At 45.2% G+C, this 21,935-nt stretch overlaps 1 protein-coding gene across 1 annotated transcript in view; it reads left to right on the forward strand.

The window, feature by feature from the left end:
- LOC126183706 (neurofilament heavy polypeptide-like) overlaps positions 1-21,935 on the forward strand; it is a 399,419-nt gene that overhangs the window by 303,498 nt on the left and 73,986 nt on the right. The window contains exon 3 of the mRNA XM_049925891.1: positions 4,794-5,049. Coding sequence (XP_049781848.1) covers positions 4,794-5,049 — 256 coding nt within the window. The remainder of the gene's footprint in view (positions 1-4,793; positions 5,050-21,935) is intronic.

The following is a 21,935-nucleotide window of genomic DNA, read 5'->3' on the forward strand; positions in this document are numbered from 1 at the left end:
GGCGGACTCTGAAGTATCTGTATGTATTATAAAATCCCTCGTCGCGTTTTTCTGTTTGTATGTGATGAGCAATCTCAGGAACTACTGTAGGGATTTGATACGATTTTCACTAAAAGAAAGACTGACTCAAGAGGAAATTTTTTACCGCTGCCCCAGATAAATCCTCTAGCCGTTGCCGTGGTGCTATCCGTGCGAACCTGGGCCGGGTCGCTATTGCATACAGAAAATTAACAGAAAGGGAACGCTGTAGTGCAAACGCCTATTTCACCAAAGTCAAAATTGCAGTATCCGAACGCTGCAAGTGCGTGGTAAACTAGGAAAAACGTGAAAAACTTCCAAAAGTAAAAGTACACAAACTACCCGTATTCCAGAAAAATCTACACTTCCTTCAGGATCTTGGAGTCAATCACCCATATTCATTTGTCTTCCAGTTTAAGTATTATTACCGCTTTCGCATGATGGGCTCGGGGTAGCATTAGTTTATTAGACGGCACTTTTTGGATCTTAAATAAACAGTGGAAACTCTACAGTTCTAATTTAAAACAGGGTGTAACTTTGGGCATTACCCCATAGGGAAGACGCAGTTCGCAACTGGACCAACTTGAAATAAAGAACATGACTGTCAGTTGCATCGTTTCAGATTGAGACAGTGATGCTCCTGGTGTAGCTTGAAAGCACTGTGATGCTCTGAGAATTCTGAAGCTCATCAGCAACTGCCGCAGACTATTCTTCTACTTGAGCCGCACCTTACACCGCAATGGCTTTCTTAGCAGCGGCCTATGCTTCAAGATCACAGGTTTTTTTAAGTAGCGTCAAAGTATTCTGGCAGAAAACTGTGGAACTAAGTCAGACTTTGGTCTGACGTGTGTGGTTGATCTGATACCTCTCTGAACCTTGCTGACATCCCATTTGACATAAAGTGTTTGCAGACAGTTTTTTCAACTGGAAACACACAGTCTATATAAAATCTGTTAGCAAATAGAGATAATTTCAGATTTCCTGACGCGCGTCATCCGAGACATCAGTACCCTCAGTAGGACAAAACACGCCCGTATTGTTCCCGAATTGTCACAATTGTTTGTCACAATTGTTTGTCACAATTGTTTGTCACAATTGTTTGTCACAATTGTTTGTCACAATTGTTTGTCACAATTGTTTGTCACAATTGTTTGTCACAATTGTTTGTCACAATTGTTTGTCACAATTGTTTGTCACAATTGTTTGTCACAATTGTTTGTCACAATTGTTTGTCACAATTGTTTGTCACAATTGTTTGTCACAATTGTTTGTCACAATTGTTTGTCACAATTGTTTGTCACAATTGTTTGTCACAATTGTTTGTCACAATTGTTTGTCACAATTGTTTGTCACAATTGTTTGTCACAATTGTTTGTCACAATTGTTTGTCACAATTGTTTGTCACAATTGTTTGTCACAATTGTTTGTCACAATTGTTTGTCACAATTGTTTGTCACAATTGTTTGTCACAATTGTTTGTCACAATTGTTTGTCACAATTGTTTGTCACAATTGTTTGTCACAATTGTTTGTCACAATTGTTTGTCACAATTGTTTGTCACAATTGTTTGTCACAATTGTTTGTGGATCACACCATGGGCATGAGACCCCTCACACCCCTTTAGTGCTTTTGAGCATTTGGGATGCCAGTGAACATCATATATACGCCTCGAATTCGTTCCGATCAAACTCCGTAATTGAGCAAGAGAGACCCATGTATTTATATCCAAGAGATAAACTGCAAAGTTTGATGCCCTCGATGTCAAGGGGTATTGGCCTCAACGAAATGAATCCTAGAGGAGGAGTGGCTTTCTTTCTGTAAACTGTGCAGACTACCACTTAACTCTTTCTCACCACCAACTTCAGAGTAATCGCTTTGTCGGTGCTTGTACCCAGGGCTTAAGTTCAGACGAACAGGCTCTCACCAACCTACCACGCAGCAGCCTCATTAATTTTCGTTATGTGGTGTTTTTAATGCACGCAGAGTACTTGGGGAGAGCCCACCACATCCTAGTGAGGCATTGAGCGGCCACTCACTTATCAAATGAACGCGAGACAGTATGTACTGCAGCAATGCTCGGGTGGGGTCCCCCACTAACATGACACACTTCACCACGACTCTGATGGCTTCATCACGGCCTCAGGCCAACCACCACGGCAGCCTGTCACCTGACGGAGACGAGTGCTGCTTCCGATCAAGGAGAGGGAGCCTACTCTGCGACGGCCAAGACGCTGACCACCTTCAATAAAAATCTCCTAGCCGTTGGGTGTCGAGAGTCAAATTTCGCCGAATTATTGATAACAGGGAGAAATCGTGTAGATTTTTGTTCTAATGACCCCAAAGGCGAAAGCTGCTACATTTTTTTAAATGTATAACAGGGTTGTCAACATTGCGTTTTGATATTGGGCCCGTGCGTGATCGTTAGAAATGACACTTGTGCTTTGTGGTTTCATCAGATTACACTTAATTGACAGTCATATTATCTGCGAGAAGATTGAACTGTGGAGATCAGGCTATCCAGAGCTAGATGTTATTGGTCCGCTGTCGTTACAAATTTTCAGTCACTACGACAGGCATTTCGTTGTTGGGATGGACAGCTGCAGTCGTGTTAACATTGTCACTTTCGTAACATAGGAAGAAACAGCGCTGTGCCTCCCATAACTGTGACGTTCGGTTGGTACTACTACTACTACTACTACTACTACTACTACTACGGAGGTTGGTCGTGTTCTGTACGAGCCGAAATGTCACGGTACGACAAATAAGTTTCCTGGAGACCAGACATTCCGCCCCGTTCGAACTCTCAGATGATATTGCGCCCTTTGACCTCTACGAGGCATCCCGCAAATTGCTAATACGTTTCCACTTACTTTGACAACTGCACCGATTGAGCTCCGCGTAACGACGACCTGTTCAGGCGCACAAAAGGACACTGTTTGGCCTCTGTGTTTGCCATCTCGTTACAATGACCGGACCGAGACTCGAACTCGGGACACAGTTTTAATCTGCCAGGAAGTCTCATATCAGCGCACACTCCGCTGCAAAGTGAAAATCTCATTCTGGAAACATCGCCCAAGGCTGTGGCTAAGCCATGTCTCCGCAATATCCTTTCTTTCAGGAGTGCTAGTTCTGCAAGGTTCACAGGAGAGCTTCTGTAAAGTTTGGAAGATAGGAGACGAGGTACTGGCAGAAGTAAAGCTGTGAAGACGGGACGTCAGTCGTGCTTGGGTAGCTCAGTCGGTAGAGCACGCCTGCGAAACGCAAAGGTCCCGAGTTCGAGTCTCGGTCCGGCACACAGTTTTAATCTGCCAAAGTTTCGTATTTGGTACTGGACAGGCTTTCGCCTCCGTTGGCTGAAAATTCGTCTGAACGTAAAAAGTAGCTCTTCACCACGCTGTGTACGGTAATATGGCGGTTTCACTTTCTCTGCGTATGCTTCTAGGAACGATCGAGGCCGTTTCTGGCTATCCCCCAGGAACCACTAGTATTTTGCACAGCTGTGAGAAGGGACCTTCCGACACCCCGGCCTGGGATTGCCGTTAGCTCCGCCAGCCTTCTCACACAGCTCCTTGTGGACTTCTGAGAAATTTTCCAAAGAATCCGCCCCTTGGTCAACCAACGTCCTAAGCTTGTAGTTGGCCTTTCATACCATGTTCAAGCAATGGATAATACAGGATGAGTCAAAAGTCCTTGGACACCTTCATAAGTTGGAAGATTAAATGGAAAATTGAAATGTGATGGGAACATAGCTTTGATGTGGGGCCACAACTTTTGGCATGAATTTCAATCATGGCCGCCATCTTGAAATCCGCCATTTTGGATTCGTCATTTTTTTTTAATGGGAAGGGGGGTGTATGACACATCAAATAACACTCGCTTGATCTCTGGAATTTAGTGGTGTAATTTGTTTTTGTCTATCTTGTACAGTTTAGAGGTTATTAATGTTCATAGTTGGGAAATTTACCTTCATACCAACTGCTACAACACATGTTGTACGTGTTGTCCATCCCGTGCAATGCACAACTGTAGTTGCCGCAACCACATTAATAAGTTCTAAACTGTACAAGAGAGACAAAACAAATTACACCACTCAATTCCAGAGCTCAAATGAGTGTTATTTGTTGTCATACACCCCCTACCCATTAAAAAAAGACTTGAATCCAAAATGGAGGATTTCAAGATGGCGGCCATGAATGACATTAACTACAAAAGTTGTGTCCCCACACCAAACCTATGTTCCCATCATCACATTTCAATCTTCCCTTTAATCTTCCAACTTATGAAGGTGTCCAAGGACTTTTGACCCGCCCTGTATAACGAGTTCAATACTTCAGGTTTCATTAGTCCTGTTCCCCATCCAGAAAATTTCGGATAATACAACAGCAGTAACTAATTGTACGGTCACTTAGAGACATATGACTAACCAGTTATGTCATATGGTCAGACTGTTGTACTCATCCTCCGAGTTTGGAGTCGTACTACTCCTGGGCATAGCAAATTTCATAAACAGTAGTGCTGACTTAAAACTAAGCTAGGACACGCTTTTGCAAGTCAGATCAGCGAGAGAGACTTCTGTTCGTAAAACCTGTCTCACTACTCACGCAATTACTTTCTCTCTTTCGATATCATTTTCAGTTGTTTACATAACGGAGCTCCCACGGAAATTTTACACATTTCATTAATTTAAAATTTTGCACATTGGGCTGCACACTTTAGCAGTCAGAAGCCGTGCTAAATGTGGAAACGGTTAATGAAGAGTTGTCTGTTTTTTCCAGATGTGGTGTACGACTCGATCCTGGAGAACAAGAACAAGACGAAGAGCTACTGGGAGCAGCGCATGCTGTGCGTGGCAGATGGCGAGTGCGCGCCCAAGGTGGTGGACGCGGTGGCCAAGTCGCCGGCCGTGGCCAAGATCGCGATGGAGCTGCGCGAGATGAGAGAGCGCGAGGAGGAACTGCGGCGCGCGAGGCTCGCCCTCCAGCTGCCGCTGCCGCTCACAGACAGCTGCTCAGAGTACGGCAGCGAGGACAGGTACCAGCTCTGCCTCGCTACTTCCAACCTCTCACCTAACTATGTCATCGCCACTTATTTATTCGAGACTACAAAGTAAAGGCCACACATTTCAGTCTTTCTGCGTTAGGCTTCGGTTGGGTCTTCGTAAAATGCTTTTTCAGTGGAAAAAGCATTTGTGTAATACTCTGTAACATCCAATATTAAACGATCAATTTTTTGCCTACTAGGCCATCATAAGGTACAAAGGTAAGTGTGTGTGATTTGACACGTTCTTTCAATCGGGATAATACTGGGTGATTATACAGGGTGTCCACTAAGAGACTCCAACATTTGAACTCATAAAATCTGAGAGGAAACACAATTTATTGACGAACAAATACAGGGAAATCATACAGCAGCTCATAAAGTTTTCATACACAGGTGGACGGTTCAGTACACTTGAACATGGGTGCCACGTGTTGCGGAGCATCTGTTCTGACAGTTGATGACAATTCTTATGCGCTGTTTCTAGTCTTGCAGGTCCTTTACTGGTGTAGCGTATACCCCGTCTTTCACATAACCCCAGAAGGAAAAAATCGAGGGGGATTATGTCGGGCGAACGTGGCGGCCAAGGAATTGGACCTCCACGGCCAATCCATCGTTGCGGGAATGTCATTTAAATATTTTCGGATATCAAGGCTCCAATGGGGTGGTGCACCGTCCTGTTGAAACATCACATTTGGCTGCAGGTCTGTTACCTGTGGCGCGACAAATTATTCCAACATGTTCAGGTAGATGGTTCCATCCACAGTCGGCTCCTGAAAGAAAAACGGCCCAACAATGCAATTTATCATCAAACCACACCACACATTAACTTTCGGACTGTCGCACATGTTCCCTAGGTGCGTGTGGATTTTCGGATCCCCAGATGCGAACATTGTGATGATTGACAGCCCCTGACACGTGAAAGGTTGCCTCGTCAGTAAACATCACGCGTGATAATGTCTCGTCCGCGGCAATGCAATCTAACATGACACATGCAAATTCTTCCCGCTTTGGTCGATCATCAGGCTTGATTTCTTGCACAAACTGCACTTTATATGCGTACAAACGTAATCGTTGATGAAGCACTTCGTGCACTGTTGAACGTTTCATACGAAGTTCTCGTGCTGCCTGTCGCACTGACTTCTGTGGACTTTGTTCGAATGACCGCCGCACTTGTTCCACATAATGTTCGCTGATCCCAGGCTTACCACCATCATGCCCTTTCGCAACACTCCCAGTAGCCAAAACCTGATCACACCACTTCTTTATAGTCTTGAACGACGGGGGCGCTTTGTTGTAAACTCGACGAAAGTTTCTTTGCACTTGGGTCGCCGATTTTGTCTCTGCATACCACCAGACCACTTGGGCACGCTCCTTCATATCCTCCATTTTGCTAAAACAATTGATTGCAGCTCCACTACGGCCACTTGGCGTATCAAATTTGCACACCACAAACTTGAGTTGCTCTGTCTACCCCTTCAGGATTCACAGGTCCACCAATCTGAAATGAGAAACATATAGGATATTAAAATGTTGGAGTCTCATTGTGGACACCCTGTAATTAAACTGTCGCTACTTGAGAGGGTCCCCATTAAAAACGAGTGATCGTAGGACAATGTAACTTGTGGAATAATTTGTAACGACGTGCGGGAGAGAAATAACAAATAAACCATTGAAAGACACACATTTTAATATCCACTTCAGAGACTAACATCTGTTGATCGCGTGCCACGTTTACGTTCCAGGTTACAAAAGTTGTTCACTGTGAGGATCATCTGCATCCACGACTGCCTGGAACGGCACTAAAGATACAATTTCACAAATATTCGTAGCACTTTTCGAATGGTGGACCATAGAATGCCCTACTTGAAGATCACACAATGCGTCCAGTATTCTCACCCATGGCAACAGTAACTACAATAATTTGTGGCGCAATTGGCCGTCGGCCTCTCCCTGGAGCAATTCTCATATAGCCAGTTAATTTGTACTTGGAATGGCACTCTTCAACTCCGGTGCGGAAAGGGGACGTCTCAGTATTCCTTAAATGCGTCGCAGTTTCTGAAGAGCAGCAGCACTATTGCTGTTGAAACTGTCTGGTAGGTTAAAATTGTGCGCTGTACCGAGATTCGAGCTCGGGGACCTTTGTCTTTCGGGGCAAGTGGTCTACCAACTTTATTTTTTATAATTTTGTTCGGCATTGTTCGTTTCTTGTGGCCTGGGTGGACGTCACATGATATCTGTTAAAGTTGATCGTGGATTCCTTCACTCAGTTTTTTTTATTGCAGAGGACAATCGGCCCTCTGTCCGAACACGCTGAGCTACCGTGCCGGCACGCTACTCGATCACCATGAACTTAGTTTCAACTTTGCTTCGCGTTAACTACGAAAGAATGAAAGTCAGTGCAGCGGCGTAACTGTCGTAGGACAAACTTTTACACTGCTGCGCCCGCCATCATCTCCCCTCCCCCTCCCCCTCTACCAAGTTGACATTTCTTCAGTTTCTGTTTCATCCTCATAGTTAGTTATCTTTTATATTCCTCTGAGGTCAACAGGACTGCACAATGAGGTAAAAGGTTGCACTGAAATAACTTTTTCTATGATACTATTCAAAACATGAAACACGCGTCTTTAGTCACTCCCATCAGTAGTACCTTCCGATCCATTCACTTCCTTTCATTCCACTTTTTCTCGCCCTACTACGCCCTGCCTCTTACCCTTGCCTCTTGTCCTTTCCTTTTGCCCTTCGACTTTTTCGCCAATCATAAAACATCTTCCCTATGGAAATGGCGCCGTACGCTAGCTGGGCTAATTATTCGGTACCTATTGCTTCGTGTACAACCAGTGAATCTAAATTAGCACTGCCGGAGAAAGTATCATAATGCGTCTTGTCCTCAGCTGTCTACCCTTAGTAACCTGATACTCAAAGATACCTTTTTCAGCAGCCCGAAATGTGAGAGCTGCAGACTGTCCGCAGAGCAATTACATTTTAAGGCAGAAATTCTCAACTCACCTGTTTCATTTTATAGTTTATAACCGTAACAATACTCCTCTCAGCTCCTCTCAGGGGGCTTACGACTCTTTCGTTCGTGTGGGGCAAGCAGAGGGTCCCAGGCTATTACAGCACCTACTTCCTTTTTTTGTGCTGCAATCTCCCATCTCTGCCGGCTGGAGGGACCGTGCGGTTCTAGGCGCTATGGTCTGGAGCCAAGCGACCGCTACGGTCGCAGGTTCGAATCCTGCCTCGGGCATGGATGTGTGTGATGTCCTTAGGTTAGTTAGGTTTAAGTAGTTCCAAGTTCTAGGCGACTGATGACCTCAGAAGTTAAGTCGCATAGTGCTCAGAGCCATTTGAACCATTTTCTCCCATCTGACTACGCTTACCTCTTTCTTTGGCATGGTGGCAGTCTTTGATGTTTATCCAGCTATTTTCCTAGTTACTGTTTTCTTTCGTCGACGTCTTCATTAATTTCATTTACATCATCTTCCGGTCAGTTATAGTTAGTTTAGTTAGTTACGTGTTCCATTGATCAATCTCACGGTAACCGTACATAAGAAGAGCATACATGAATGAAGGTTTTTTTATGTAAAGCTTAAAGACTTTATTACCTATCCCAGTCCCTTAAATGGCACAAAATGCATATATTATACCTACAAATTTATTTATTCCTATTCAAGACTTCATCTATGGTATAAAAGGAGTGATCAAGGAGATATAATTCCAGTTTATTTTTAAAACTGTTGCTACTGTCTGTCAGACATTTTATTTCTTCTGGTAATTTATCGAAAAGTTTTGCAGCAGCATATTTTACTCCTTTCTGTGCCAGATACGTTAAGTAGAGGATAGTGTAAGTCTTCCTTTCTTCTGATATACACACATCAAAAAAGGTTTTGCGTCACCTCGGTTCTGAGAGTTCCGGAATCTGTTCAGAAAATTGGAATAGAGATCAACATAAACATCATTTCCGCCATTTTTATTGCTCATGAGAACCACACATAGCATAGTGTACCACCATACAGCGAGACCTGAGGTGGTGGTCCAGATTGCTATACACACCGGTGCCTTTAATACTCAGAAGCATGTCCTCTTGCATTTATGCATGCCTGTATTTATCGTGGAATACATCCACAAGTTAACCAAAGCATTGTTGGTCCAGATTGTCCCATTCCTCAACGGCGATTCGGCCTAGATCCCTCAGAGTGGTTGGTGGGTCACGTCGTCCATAAACAGCCCTTTTCAATCTATCCCAGGCATGTTCGATAGGGTACATGTCTGGAGAATATACTGACCACTCTAGTCGAGCGACGTCGTTATCCTGAAGAGTCATTCACAAGATGCTCACGATGGGGGCGCTAATTGTCGTCCATGAAGACGAATCCCTCGTCAATACGCTGCCGATATGGTTGCACTGTCGGTCTTAGGATGGCATTCACGTATCGTCCAGCCGTTATGGCGCCTTCCATGACCACCAGCGGCGTACTTCGGCCCCACATAACGCCACCCCAAAACAGCAGGGAACCTCCACCTTGCTGCACTCGCTGGACAGTGTGTCTAAGGCGTTCAACCTGACCGTGTTGCCTCCAAACACGTCTCTGACGATTGTCTGGTTGAAGGCATATGCAACACTCATCGCTGAAGAGAACGTGATGCCAATCCCGAGCGGTCCATTCGGCAAGTTGTTGGGCCGATCTGCACCTCGCTGCATGGTGTCGTGGTTGCAAAGATGGACCTCGCCATGGACGTCGGGAGTGAAGGTGCGCATCGTGCAGCCTATTGCGCACAGTTTGAGTCGTAACAAGACGTCCTGCGGCTACACGAAAAGCATTATTCAACATGGTGGCGTTGCTGTCAGGGGTCCTCTGAGCTATAATCCGGAGATAGCGGTCATCCACTGCAGTAGTAGCCCTTGGGCGGCCTGAGCGAGGCATGTCATCGACAGTTTCTGTCTCTGTGTATTTCCTCCATGCCCGAACAACATCGCTTTGGTTCACTCAGAGACGCCTGGGCACTTCCCTTGCTGAGAGTCCTTCCTGGCACAAAGCAACAATGCGGACGCGATCGAACCGCGATATTGACCGTGTAGGCATGGTTGAACTACAGACAACATGAGCCGTGTACCTCCTTCCTGGTAGAATGACTAGAAATGATCGGCTGTCGGACCCCCTCCGTTTAATTGGCGCTGCTCATGCATCGTTGTTTACGTCTTTGGGCGGTTTTAGTGACATCTACGAACAGTCAAAGGGACTGTCTGTGATGCAATATCCACAGTCAACGTCTATCTTCAGGAGTTCTGGCAACTGGGGTGATGCAAAACTTTTTTTGATGTGTTTATAATCATGAATGTCACTGTTTTTAAACTGGTACATGTTGTTGAGAACAGATTTCATTACTCAGTAAATGTACTGTGACGCTGTTGTAAGAATTCCTAATCTTTTACAGATATGCTTAAGAGATGAGCGACTATGAGCCCCACACATTATTCTAACCCCTTTCTCTTGAGCAGTGAATACTTTTTGCCTAATGTTGAGTTACCCCAAAATATTATTCCGTGTGACATCAGGGAGTGAAAGTATGCAAAGTATGTTAGCGTGCTAATATCTGGATCCTCAAAATGAGCAATTATTCTGCCTGCAAGCGCTACTAAACGTGGTCTCTTCAACAGAACTAAAATATGAATTTTCCAATTAAGATTCTCAACTATACGCTTGTATCACCAGCAAACAGTGTCAGTTTAGCTTCTTGTTTCAGATAAGGAGGGAGTTGAAATAGTTTTGGTCCACTTCTGGGACTGACCTCCATTATCAATTTTTTTCCGTAGTGTAGCGCGACTGCGGAAGAAAGTTTTACATGGCGCCTACTGTGTTGACGACCCTCTGCGCACAACTTTTGCGTGGACTCATACAAACGATTAAAAATCAATGGGGTAACCAATCCGTCGTGGTGGGGTCGTTATCTACCGTTTCGGTAGAGCCCTCTGACAACACAGGGATCACACTTCTCAGGCTGAGCTGCTAACTCCCCATGTATGCGAAGTGGATGTCTGTCTCCATGGGGCGTCAAGACGTCATGTAACGGACGTCATATCAAATGACTTGATTGCGGCTGGGTGACAACTATGTGGAGAGCCCTTTATCGTACTAAGTGGCATAACGGCGGACGTTGTGCACAGGAAATGTATCAGATTGAATCAACACAGTGACCGTTCTTATTTGACCTTCTCAACGTACAGGTCGAGATATTTCAACGCAGATAGTTGCAATTCTACTGCTTTCCCTACCCTGGCTACACAGTGGGAAGATGGACAAGCCAGACGACTGGGAATGAAACAATTTTCTCTGTACAACTGGAGATACTTCATCGGTGAGAGAAATATTTTTGTGGCACTCACAGGACAAATTTGGAAAAGTTGACTCGGTGTGAAATATGCGCAATGGATCACTATTAAGATCCCCTCTGCTACATAGTCTCAAGCTCTTCAGAACTGTGAACAGCTGGGGGACATACCAATGACTACTTCGAATATAGTGCAAAAAGTTGCCTTTCACAGAAACCTCATATTCCACACAGATGAATAGCTATGAGCTAATCTCGAATGGCGAGATGTAAATTTTGCCGGACTCGCACAAAAAGGTCCCAGCGATAACCACGCAGACATGGGCACTTTTATCTTTGCCTGTGAAAGAATTGTCCAGCCAGAAAACAGTTCTGGTGTACAGCTGTCACGCGAAATCCTATGTCCTTCCACCCATGAGGTGTTTCCAATGTTTATGCTTTGCTCAAGTGTCATCCACCTGCACGACAGACCCAAAATGCGGAAAATGTGGACGATTGCACACCTTGTAAACAACCGCCTTTGTATGTCAGTTTTACTAAACACCATCCTCACATTGCCATTACTTAAAAATTGTCAGAATAGAAATCACTTGACTGCCTGTCATATACTGAGCGAAAAGGAAAATATGAAAGCCTGCTTTCAATCGACGTGATGAGTAGTTACACAAGCCAACGCAGTCACCCCCTCCCTAACCTCACTTTTTTTTCCAAATCAAGTATCTACCACTGCGCTTAAGTCTTGTGGTTCCCTTAACACTGTCTTTGGGAGACAATTCCCACACCTGGCCGGAGAAACAGCTTGCAAAGAGCTGCGGCCTGTGGGTACCTTATTCGTCGTTGTCTCGCCCACACTGGTCTGTGGACATGACCAGTCCCCCTGATCCCTTCACGCCAAACTAGGGCACTCAGCATGATGATCCAGTGTCTGTAATGGATACTACGATCACCTGCTGGAAAGCCGACCACTAATTTCCTCTGATTCTGCAGGAATTTTCTCTTACTCCTCCAAGAAATGCACTTCGCTGACGACCATTTCCCCAAAGCTTTATGGTTACTAGGCATTCTGTTGGAATCGTACTTGCCCCAGGAGGGCAAGTAGAGGTGTCTGTATATGCATTCGCACAGATGTCAGTGAGTGGCTTCCCCTCCATACGACTCTCAAAGCAATAACAGTCAGAATGCAAACATTCGTAACATTCATTTACCTACAGGCAGGGCACTTACTTCCAGATGACTACCTTAATCCCACAGCCCCCCCCCCCTTTTCTCTCCTACTTGTGATGCTGATACGCAGTACCCCTTTGGGGAAGTAACACTTGGTCTGGTAGGGGCCATCTGATTGACCAGCTTCTGTCCTGACTTTATATGATCTCCCTCTCCTCAATGATCGTACTCCTTCCTGCTTCAGTGCCGCTCATTGCATCTTCTTAGCTATCGATGTGACAGTCTCTTCCCCCAATCTTCTGGATTCAGTCCACTATCTTTGCGACGGTGATCACATTCCATGTCACTTACTTGTAGCCGTCCAACGGACCAAATACCACGATTCTCTCTTTTAAGAGTCAACTGGAAATTACATACTTTCGCTGTAACCTTCAGCCCCTCTGCCAGATTGCGTCAATGAGGTTGTGAGAGACGTCTCTGATGCAATTGCCCATACTGCTGGAACTACTATTCCTCTTCCTGCAGGCATGCTCCACAACTGGCCAGTTCCCTGGTAAACCGAAGACATTGCAACAGCTGTTCAGGATCGTCATAGGGCCCTGCAGTGTTTCAAGTGGTGTCCTTCACTGGCCGCCTTCCTCACTTTTGAGCGACTCTGCACTAAGCCTCGCTAACCAGTTAAGTCCAATGGGTAGGAATGCTGAAAGCGCTAAATCTCTCCTTAGGGACATATGCCTCTTCCAGCCAAGGGTGGACCAAGCTCTGTAATCTTCTACGCCAAAGATAGACTGGTGTGGGTCTCGTCCTTCACGATTATCTTCGTACCGATATGTTGGTTCTTACTGAACACCTGTTTGTCCCACATTGTGAGAATGTCAGCTTCCACTTCTTACCCAGTTACCTTCTTACGGCAGAAACTACTACAAGACATCCCCCTATACTTCACCCCCTCCCAAGCCTAATTATATAATGATCCTTTCACTGACTGGGAACTACACTCATGCTCATAAATTAAGGATAATTGCAGAATGTGGTGCCACACAACGTGGCACTACACAAAACTGGCACTAATAGCATAGGTACATAGGGAACACACACGACACAGATCTGTAAGTCCACGGCATTGGTGATAAGTTGAGAAAACCGTCCCGAAACGCATGTGCTACAAAACTGCACTGGTTCCTGCCCATGTACCCCGACATCAATATGGGATATGGTCACCAAGCACACCTACTCAGGCCGCACGACGGGTTGGCATACTCTGCATCAGGTGGTCGAGCAACTGCTGGGGTCTAGCCTCCCATTTGTGCACCAGTGCCTATCGGAGCTCCTGAAGTGTCGTAGGGGTTTGAAGACGTGCAGCGATACGTGGACCGAGAGCATCCCAGACGTGCTCGATGGTGTTTAGGTCTGGAGAACAAGCAGGCCACTCCATTCGCCTGACCTCTTCTGTTTCAAGGTACTCCTCCACGATGGCAGCTCGTTGGCGCTGTGCGTCACCATCCATCAGGAGGAAGGTGGGACCCACTGCGCCCCTGAAAAGACGGACATACTGGTGCAAAATGACGTCCCGATACACCTGACCTGTTACAGATTCTCTGTCAAAGACATGCAGGGGTGTACGTGTACCAATCATAATCCCACCCCACACCATCAAACCACGACCTCCATACAGGTCCCTTTCAAGGACATTAAGGGGTTGGTACCTGGTTCCTGGTTCACGCCAGATGAAAACCCGGTGAGAATCACTCCTCAGACTGTACCTGGACTCGTCCGTGAACATAACCTGGGACCACTGTTCCAATGACCATGTACTGTGTTCTTGACACCAGGCTTTACAGGCTCTCCTCTGACCAGGGGTCAGTGGAATGCACCTTGCAGGTCTCCGGGCGAATAAACCATGTCTGTTCAGTCGTCTGTAGACTGTGTGTCTGGAGACAACTGTTCCAGTGGCTGCGGTAAGGTCCCGAACAAGGCTACCTGCAGTACTCCGTGGCCGTCTGCAGACCCTAATGGTGAGATATCGATCTTCTTGTGGTGTTGTACACTGTGGACGTCCCGTACTGTAACGCCTGGACACATTTCCTGTCTACTGGAATCATTGCCATAATCTTGAGATCACACTCTGTGGCACACGGAGGGCCCGTGCTACGACCTGCTGTGTTTGACCAACCTCCAGTCGCCCTAGTATTCTACCCCTCATAACGCCATGAAAGTGTTCTTTGAGCCATTTCCAACACACAGTCACCATTAGCACGTCTGAAAACGTATGCACACTTACTCGCTGCGCCGTACTCTGACATGCATCAACACCTCTCTTCGTATGTGGACTGCTGCCAGCGCCACCGTTCGACGACCGCAGGTCAAATGCACCGCATGGTCATACCCCGAGGTGATTTAAACCCGCAAACCGCCCAACGGAGCGTTTTTTTCACCATGTATCGGAATTATCCTTAATTTATGAGCATGAGTGTACTTCAGGCTCTGGCGTCTCACGATATGGTCCCAGGCGCTGTTTAAATTCACAATCGGATGATCCAACATCTGAATATTACTTCCAGGCTACATCTACTAAGGGTCTTCAACTATACTTGGCTCGAGTGTGTGTTCCCTTCACAGTGACGAGATAGTATAATGTTCACAATCCTTAAGCCATTCAAAAACCGACCGATTAACCGCGCCAGCGTGTTCTGCCAACCGTTTGAAAGGTTTTTTGTAAATTCCAACGCCTCATTAGTCTTTTTGAACTTCATAAAGCATACGACACGACTTGATGCCATCACATTTTACTGATCCTCTTGACTGGGGCTTTCGAGACGCCCTACCGACCTTTATTCATCTTTTTGTATCCCACCGGGTGTTGCAGATTAGAGTTGGCACTTCACTTAGCTCTCCACGGGTCCAAATGAACGGCGTCATACAGGGCTCTGTGGTGAGTGTCGCACTCTTCTACATCGCAGTCAATGGACTACCGACCTCTGTCGAACCACTGGGCATCACTACACTGCATGGCGACGAGTTTTGCGTTTGGTGTGCCTTCTATTCAGTACCCTCAGTCGAACGCCAGGTCCAAGGCATGCAAAGGGCCTCCGCTTGAACTCTTGCCCATGGTTTCCAGTTCTCCTCCCAAAATGCGGGTCGTGCATTTTTGTCGTCGTACTGCAGTTCCTGACTGGGAACGCCTCTTGTGTACCCAGTGCTTGGACATCGTTGTGCAGCCCCGTTTGTTGCGTTCTTTTTGATAAAAAAAGCTGACTTGGCTGCCCCATATTCGTCGACTAAAAACTACCTGTATGCGAAATCATAACATTCTCTGCTTCTTTGTCCAAAACTGAGTTCGGATCATGTTACTCTTCCCCATATTTACCAGGCCCTGGACTTGCCTCGACTGTACTTTGGTTTCCAGGTTTATGGCTCAGTAGCACGTTGCGCAATTGCAGGCTGTTAAAGGAGATAAAAGCATGTGGAATAGGTTCGCAGATACGCGAGTTGCTCGACGAGTTCTTAAGTTACAGAACCCAGTCTGTTGTCCCCGGCGTCGAGTGTTCGAGACAAAGGTATCGTCAGGAAAGTGTAATAGCACCGCTGTAATTCTCTATATACATAAATGGTTTGGCGGACAGGGTGGGCAGCAATCTGCGGTTGTTTGCGGATGATGCTGTGGTGTACGGTAAGGTGTCGAAGTGGAGTGAGTAGGGGGATACAAACTGACTTCCACAAAATTTCTAGTTGGTGTGAGAATGGCAGCTAGCTCTAAATGTAGACAGATGTAAGTTAATTCGGCTGAGCAGGAAAAACAAACCCGTAATGTTTGGATACAGCATTAGTAGTGTCCTACTTAACACAATCACGTCGTTTAAACATCTGGGCGTAACTTAACAAAGCGATATGAAATGAAATGAGCATTTGAAGATTGTGGTAGGAAAGATGATTAGTCGACTTCGGTTTATTGGGAGAATTTTAGGAAATTGTGGTTTATCTGTAAAGGGGACCGTACATGGGCTGATGTGACCTATTCTTGAGTACTACTTGAGTGTTTGGGATCCGTACCAGGCCGGATCAAAGGAAGACATCGAAGCGATTCAGAAGCGGGCAGTTAGATTTGTTACCGGTAGGTTCTAACACGTAAATGTCATGGAGATGCTTCGGGAACTCAACTGGGAATCCGTGGAGGAAAGGCGACGTTCTTTTCGAGAAACACTATTGAAAAAATAAGCGAACCGTCATTTGAAACTGACTACCGAAAGATTCTGGTGCCGCCAACATACACTGCGCGTGAGGACCATGGACCGAGCGAGGTGGCGCAGTGGTTAGCACACTGGACTCGCATTCGGCAGGAAAACAGTTCAAACCCGCGTGCGGCCACCCTGATTTAGGTTTTCCGTGATTTACCTAAATCGCTTCAGACAAATGTCGGAACGGTTCCTTTGAAAGTGCACGGCCGACTTCCTTCCCCAACCTCCCCTTATCCGATGGGACCGATGACCTGGCTGTTTGGTCCCTTCCCCCAAACCAACAAACCAACAAACAAGCAAACAAACCAGCCAACCAACCTGAGGACCACGAAGACAAGGTACGAGAAATTAGGGTTCATAAGGAGGCAGACAGTTGTTTTTCCCTCGCTCTATTTGCGAGTGGAACAGGAAATGAAATGATTACCCTGTACCACTACTAATTTCCGGCAAGCACCGTACGGTGGCTTACCGAGTATCGATGTAGATGTGGCTCAGCTGTAAATACAGGAAAACCGTAATATGATGCGTGTCTGCGCTAAGTTTATCAAGTCTGGCTACGAAACAGGGATTTCAGTTTCACTGGGCCTGCCTCCTTCCCTCCACAAGGGTCCACATAAAACTCTTCGACGCTTAGAGTTCAAAGCATATCTCAAAAAAATTAACATTCACACTCTTCAGCTAAGCGCTGTGGCTACAGAGCGGGTGGCTTGTCAGTTCGAGGCCGCGCATGTTCGCTCGCCTGAGTTTGCATGGCTGTCTTACGGATTTGTGATTTCCTAAGATAGTTGGTATTTTCCGACATTCACCGCAGAGAAACGTCTAAAAGTGCTCCCAGGAAGCAGGATCTTACCCCAGCTCTATTAGCAGAAGCAGGAAATGGCCAACGAAAATGCCTACAGTCTACTCATTCTTATTGATTGGAGGCCTAAATGTGAATTAGATTCGTGAAGCTTTCTGGCAGCTCGTGAAATAGGGGAGTCGGTTGACAGCCCTCGCGGGTGTAGGTGATGTCTAATGCCTTCTTAGGGCCTGGATAGTATACTAAAGTGTGTTTCCGAAATCAGTAGTTGATCATCCTGAGTGATCAGCCAAACTACACTTCCACTAAGGAAAGGCTACACGAATGGAAAGTGGGTTCCCGCAAGCCAGAGTGGAGTTCTACTTACACACTCTGGTTTTCTGGATGCCTGTTACCTTTAAGTGAGCGGACACATGACCAGTAGGCAACGCCCTTACATCAGATCGCGGGGCCAGTAGCTAGTTAGACAATGGTGTTTCACTGAACAAAATAGTCTTGGCGAGATGTAATTACAGCAGACAAATTGTTTGCTTCCACGGAAATTTTAGTGTTGCGTTTTTGTGAAACTTCTCCCCTTATTGACATTGACTGCGTCTGTTTTTTCTGTGGCGAGTATCAATAGAAGTGATTAGGGCCCAGTTGGAGGCGGTGCAGAAACTGTTAGCAGTGAACATATTCCAGTCCAACAGTCTTATTGAATATTTGAATAGTAGTCTGGATATTTGAAAGTGGCTAGATTGCTTACAGGGCATTTTAAGTACTGACTTTGGAGTATAGAAAAGTTTAACCTTGTCTCTCGGGGCAAGGCGAGGCTGACGACCCCTACTTAGACTGATTTTACATGTACAGCAGTGCAAACAATTAATCCGGCTCCGCCAATAAGTGTCTGATTAAATATGTGTGGAGCTTTACTTCGCGTAATTTGTCTGACGCGCCGACGATCGCCAAGGTTGTGGGGGTTATGGGCGTTGCCTCCAGAGCGATCTCTCGCCACGCTACGGAAGGTACGTTTCGTTATCCCTCGCCCACAGGTTCATTGGTTCGAGCCCGTCGCGCGGAGTGTCCGCGCGATTTGAGGCGCCATGAACGGATTGCACGGCCACTCCCGCAGGAGGTTAGTCCTCCCTCGGGCATGGGTGGGTGTGGTGTTCTTAGCACAAGTTAAGTTTTGTGCAAGTCTAGGGACCGACCGCCTTAGCAGTTTGCTCCCTTACGAATTCACACACATTTGAACATTTGGTTCAAGCCCTTCTTCAGCCTGTCCACGTATTTCCAAGGTTGTTCAGATTACGCTGCAGAAATTTCGCTGGGAAGCCCATACACATCCTCCACACAATCCCGATCTCTCCCTATGCGATTTCCAAATGTTTGGAGCCCCGAATAAAGACATTTATGGCCGTCGGTTTGTTTCGTACGAAGAGGTGCATGCCTGGGTAGTCGTGGTTCAGTAGGCGACCGCAAACTTTTTTTCCATGGAGGCATTGACCGTCTTGTCTTACGGTAGGATAAATCTATTCATAGATACGGCGATTACTTTTGAAATAATAAACAGTTCACTTTTTCCACACGTCTCGTTTTCATTTGACTGCTACTTATATTCCATACGGCCGCCTGGTAGAACCACACGTAACCTAATTTTGAAAACTAATAACCCTGGAAGTTCCCAAGACACGGGAAAGCCTGTCACCATTGGTTGTGTGAAATACTAGCACAGAAACCGCGGCGAAGTATTAACTGTGCATTTAAAGCTTGTCAGTGTGTCACACTCTGTTCATATTTGGGAAAAATTCACTTTAACAATTAAAAGCTGCAGAAAATGGGTATAAAAGTTCTGCGAGGTTAGAGACGTCTTTTAAAAAATCCAAATGCTTGGGATCGTGCAAACTAATACAGCAGTTTCTCGGATCGCACTTGAATTCGCATGGAATCTCTGTTCTTACAGCGATACTTATGGATACTCGCTGTTCTTACAGCGATACTTATGGATACTCCAACAGGCGGCCACAACTTGGTTCCGTCTCACTGATCACATTGTCGTATAAACACGGTTAGAATGATTACTTCGAAATGCTCACGGATGACTTATTTTCCCAGCCTTCTGTACATTACATCGACGTCGTCGAGACACACTACCTTAACACTCTCGAAAATCCGCCATCTTTCTTCAGCTGTACTTTTCATTAAGAACAACTTGAGGTACCATTTTAGCACTCTAAATTCGCGTTATGTTGGACTTTTGGAAATCTAAAAAATACAAATTTCTATCAATTGTCTCTTTGCAGGTACGAAATGCAAAAAGAAAATGTTAAAATAATTATTTTGCAATTTGTATACTCATAAGAATTTCCAGTGTTGGTAAATAAAATTGACCTCTGATGCTAAAAAAACTCATGTAAGGGTCACTATTGGTACTCAATACAAACTTGACAAGCAACTAATGGCAACTAGATCGTCACAAATTATTTTTACAGATTTGTGTAGGCGCGATCAGTTCGCCGATCAATCTACTTGGCGAAGGCTGGTGTCTAAATGATTATGAAGTAATTTCAACAATCAGCACAGAGGAATATTCTTTTTCTGTTGCGCCTCATCCACCTCCACCCACCCCCCCCCCCTTTTCGTCTCCTTCCCATCACATGTAAATGTCAGATGATAAGACTCGAAGTGAGAGATGACTGAGGGTCTAGTCAGCACGTGACTTGAGCGGTCACGTGTGCTTGAGTTTGGTCAGGGAGGCCGAGCGTACAGGGCTTCCCTCCCTGAATCGGCGAAGCCACACCGTGTACCCGGTGGTCACGGAACCTTTCCTCGGCGTCGTCTGCAGCAGCGAAAATTTGAGTTTCAAATTGGACTAGGTAGTCGCATCATTATTAGCACTGACGACTTCCGGGTGTGTCAGAGCGTCACCACTGATACGCACTCTTGTAGCAACTTTGGTCAAAGAACGACATTGGCGCAGTGGCTGCTGTTACTTGCTTTAAAATATCATTTTATAGTTTTGCTACAGCACAGTTTCGGCAGCGTAGACATTTTCAACTGTTCGAAATACATACCAGAGGTAACATCGCTAAAATACAAACCTAAAACTTCCATTGGTTCTTCGGCTGACAAAAGTTAAACTGAAAGAAATTACATGATATATCCAATAAAAAAGCTTATTTAAATTACGATTAAAACTTACGTTGCCCATACGTCGTTAAAATGCAGTTGAGTGTCATGGTTTTGAAACTGAAGTGTTATGTACATTTAAGAAGAATAGAAGAAACAAGAATACCAAAACATGTACTGGGATGGGAAACTGAAGCAAGATAACGATCCATGACTACCTGGCTCCAAAATGTACAACTGATCATGACAAGACTTGGTACAGCAGTAGTTACTGCATAATTTGGTAGAAGTTACATAAGATCGAAATACATGAACATCCCGGAAAAAACAATGTTCAGTACTGTTGCTGATATGCTAAAATTTCAGCTATTAAGAAGGAGAAACAGCTTCTGTATTGAGGAAATATCAATCATAAATTAAAAAGTTTCCGGCATACAATAGAAAATATACAGTAAAACATTTTATTACATTTGCAAACTTCAAAATAAGCATGAGTCTGTCTTGAGTAGCTGATACCTAACACAACACATGCACGTGAATAGCGTACTGGTTTATGATCAGCACCATCTCACGGGCAGCTAGTCAGAGATAAACTTCAGCAGCACGAAATCTTTGCTCACCTACGAAACTGACATAGTGCATGCATAGATGACAGGAAGATACAGGAGGATTACTGTTCCTGTAATCCATGTGCAGGGATCGTTGGAGCGTCAGATTTACGTTTCTTAACACACGAGTAACTAATGGGTCGTAATTATAAGTTGCAGTAATGAAATGTGATAACATTGTCACAATTTTGCTTTAGGTTATACACTAGAACAAATAAGACTGCTACGATAACATTTTTTCGTAGTTTATGGTTGTCCAAGTTTCGCTGTAATAAGACTGTAAACAAGCGCTTGTCTATTTTCCTTATTAACAAAAGCAGCTGTGGAAGGCCGTTCGGATAAATAACTTTCAACTGACGTTTTTATTTAGACGACTGAGGGTCTTTTTATTCATTGTAACGATAACGTTTGCATAGGATATTGCTACCAGAATCGTATTTTATTTCGAATGCTTCATGAATTCTCGATCACTGAAATTGCTCCAGACGCACTAGTTTCTTAATACAGGCAGTCTTAATTTCTGCTTCCATCGCAAGTATGCGCTACAGTATCTACACATCCTATAAATTAAAGTCCCGCGCCGCGCTTTTTTTTTTTTTTTTTTTTTTTTTTTTTTGTCTATGTAAACGTTAATCC

The sequence above is a fragment of the Schistocerca cancellata genome, chromosome 4, assembly GCF_023864275.1.
Source record: "Schistocerca cancellata isolate TAMUIC-IGC-003103 chromosome 4, iqSchCanc2.1, whole genome shotgun sequence".
NCBI classification, from domain to species: Eukaryota; Metazoa; Arthropoda; class Insecta; order Orthoptera; family Acrididae; genus Schistocerca; species Schistocerca cancellata.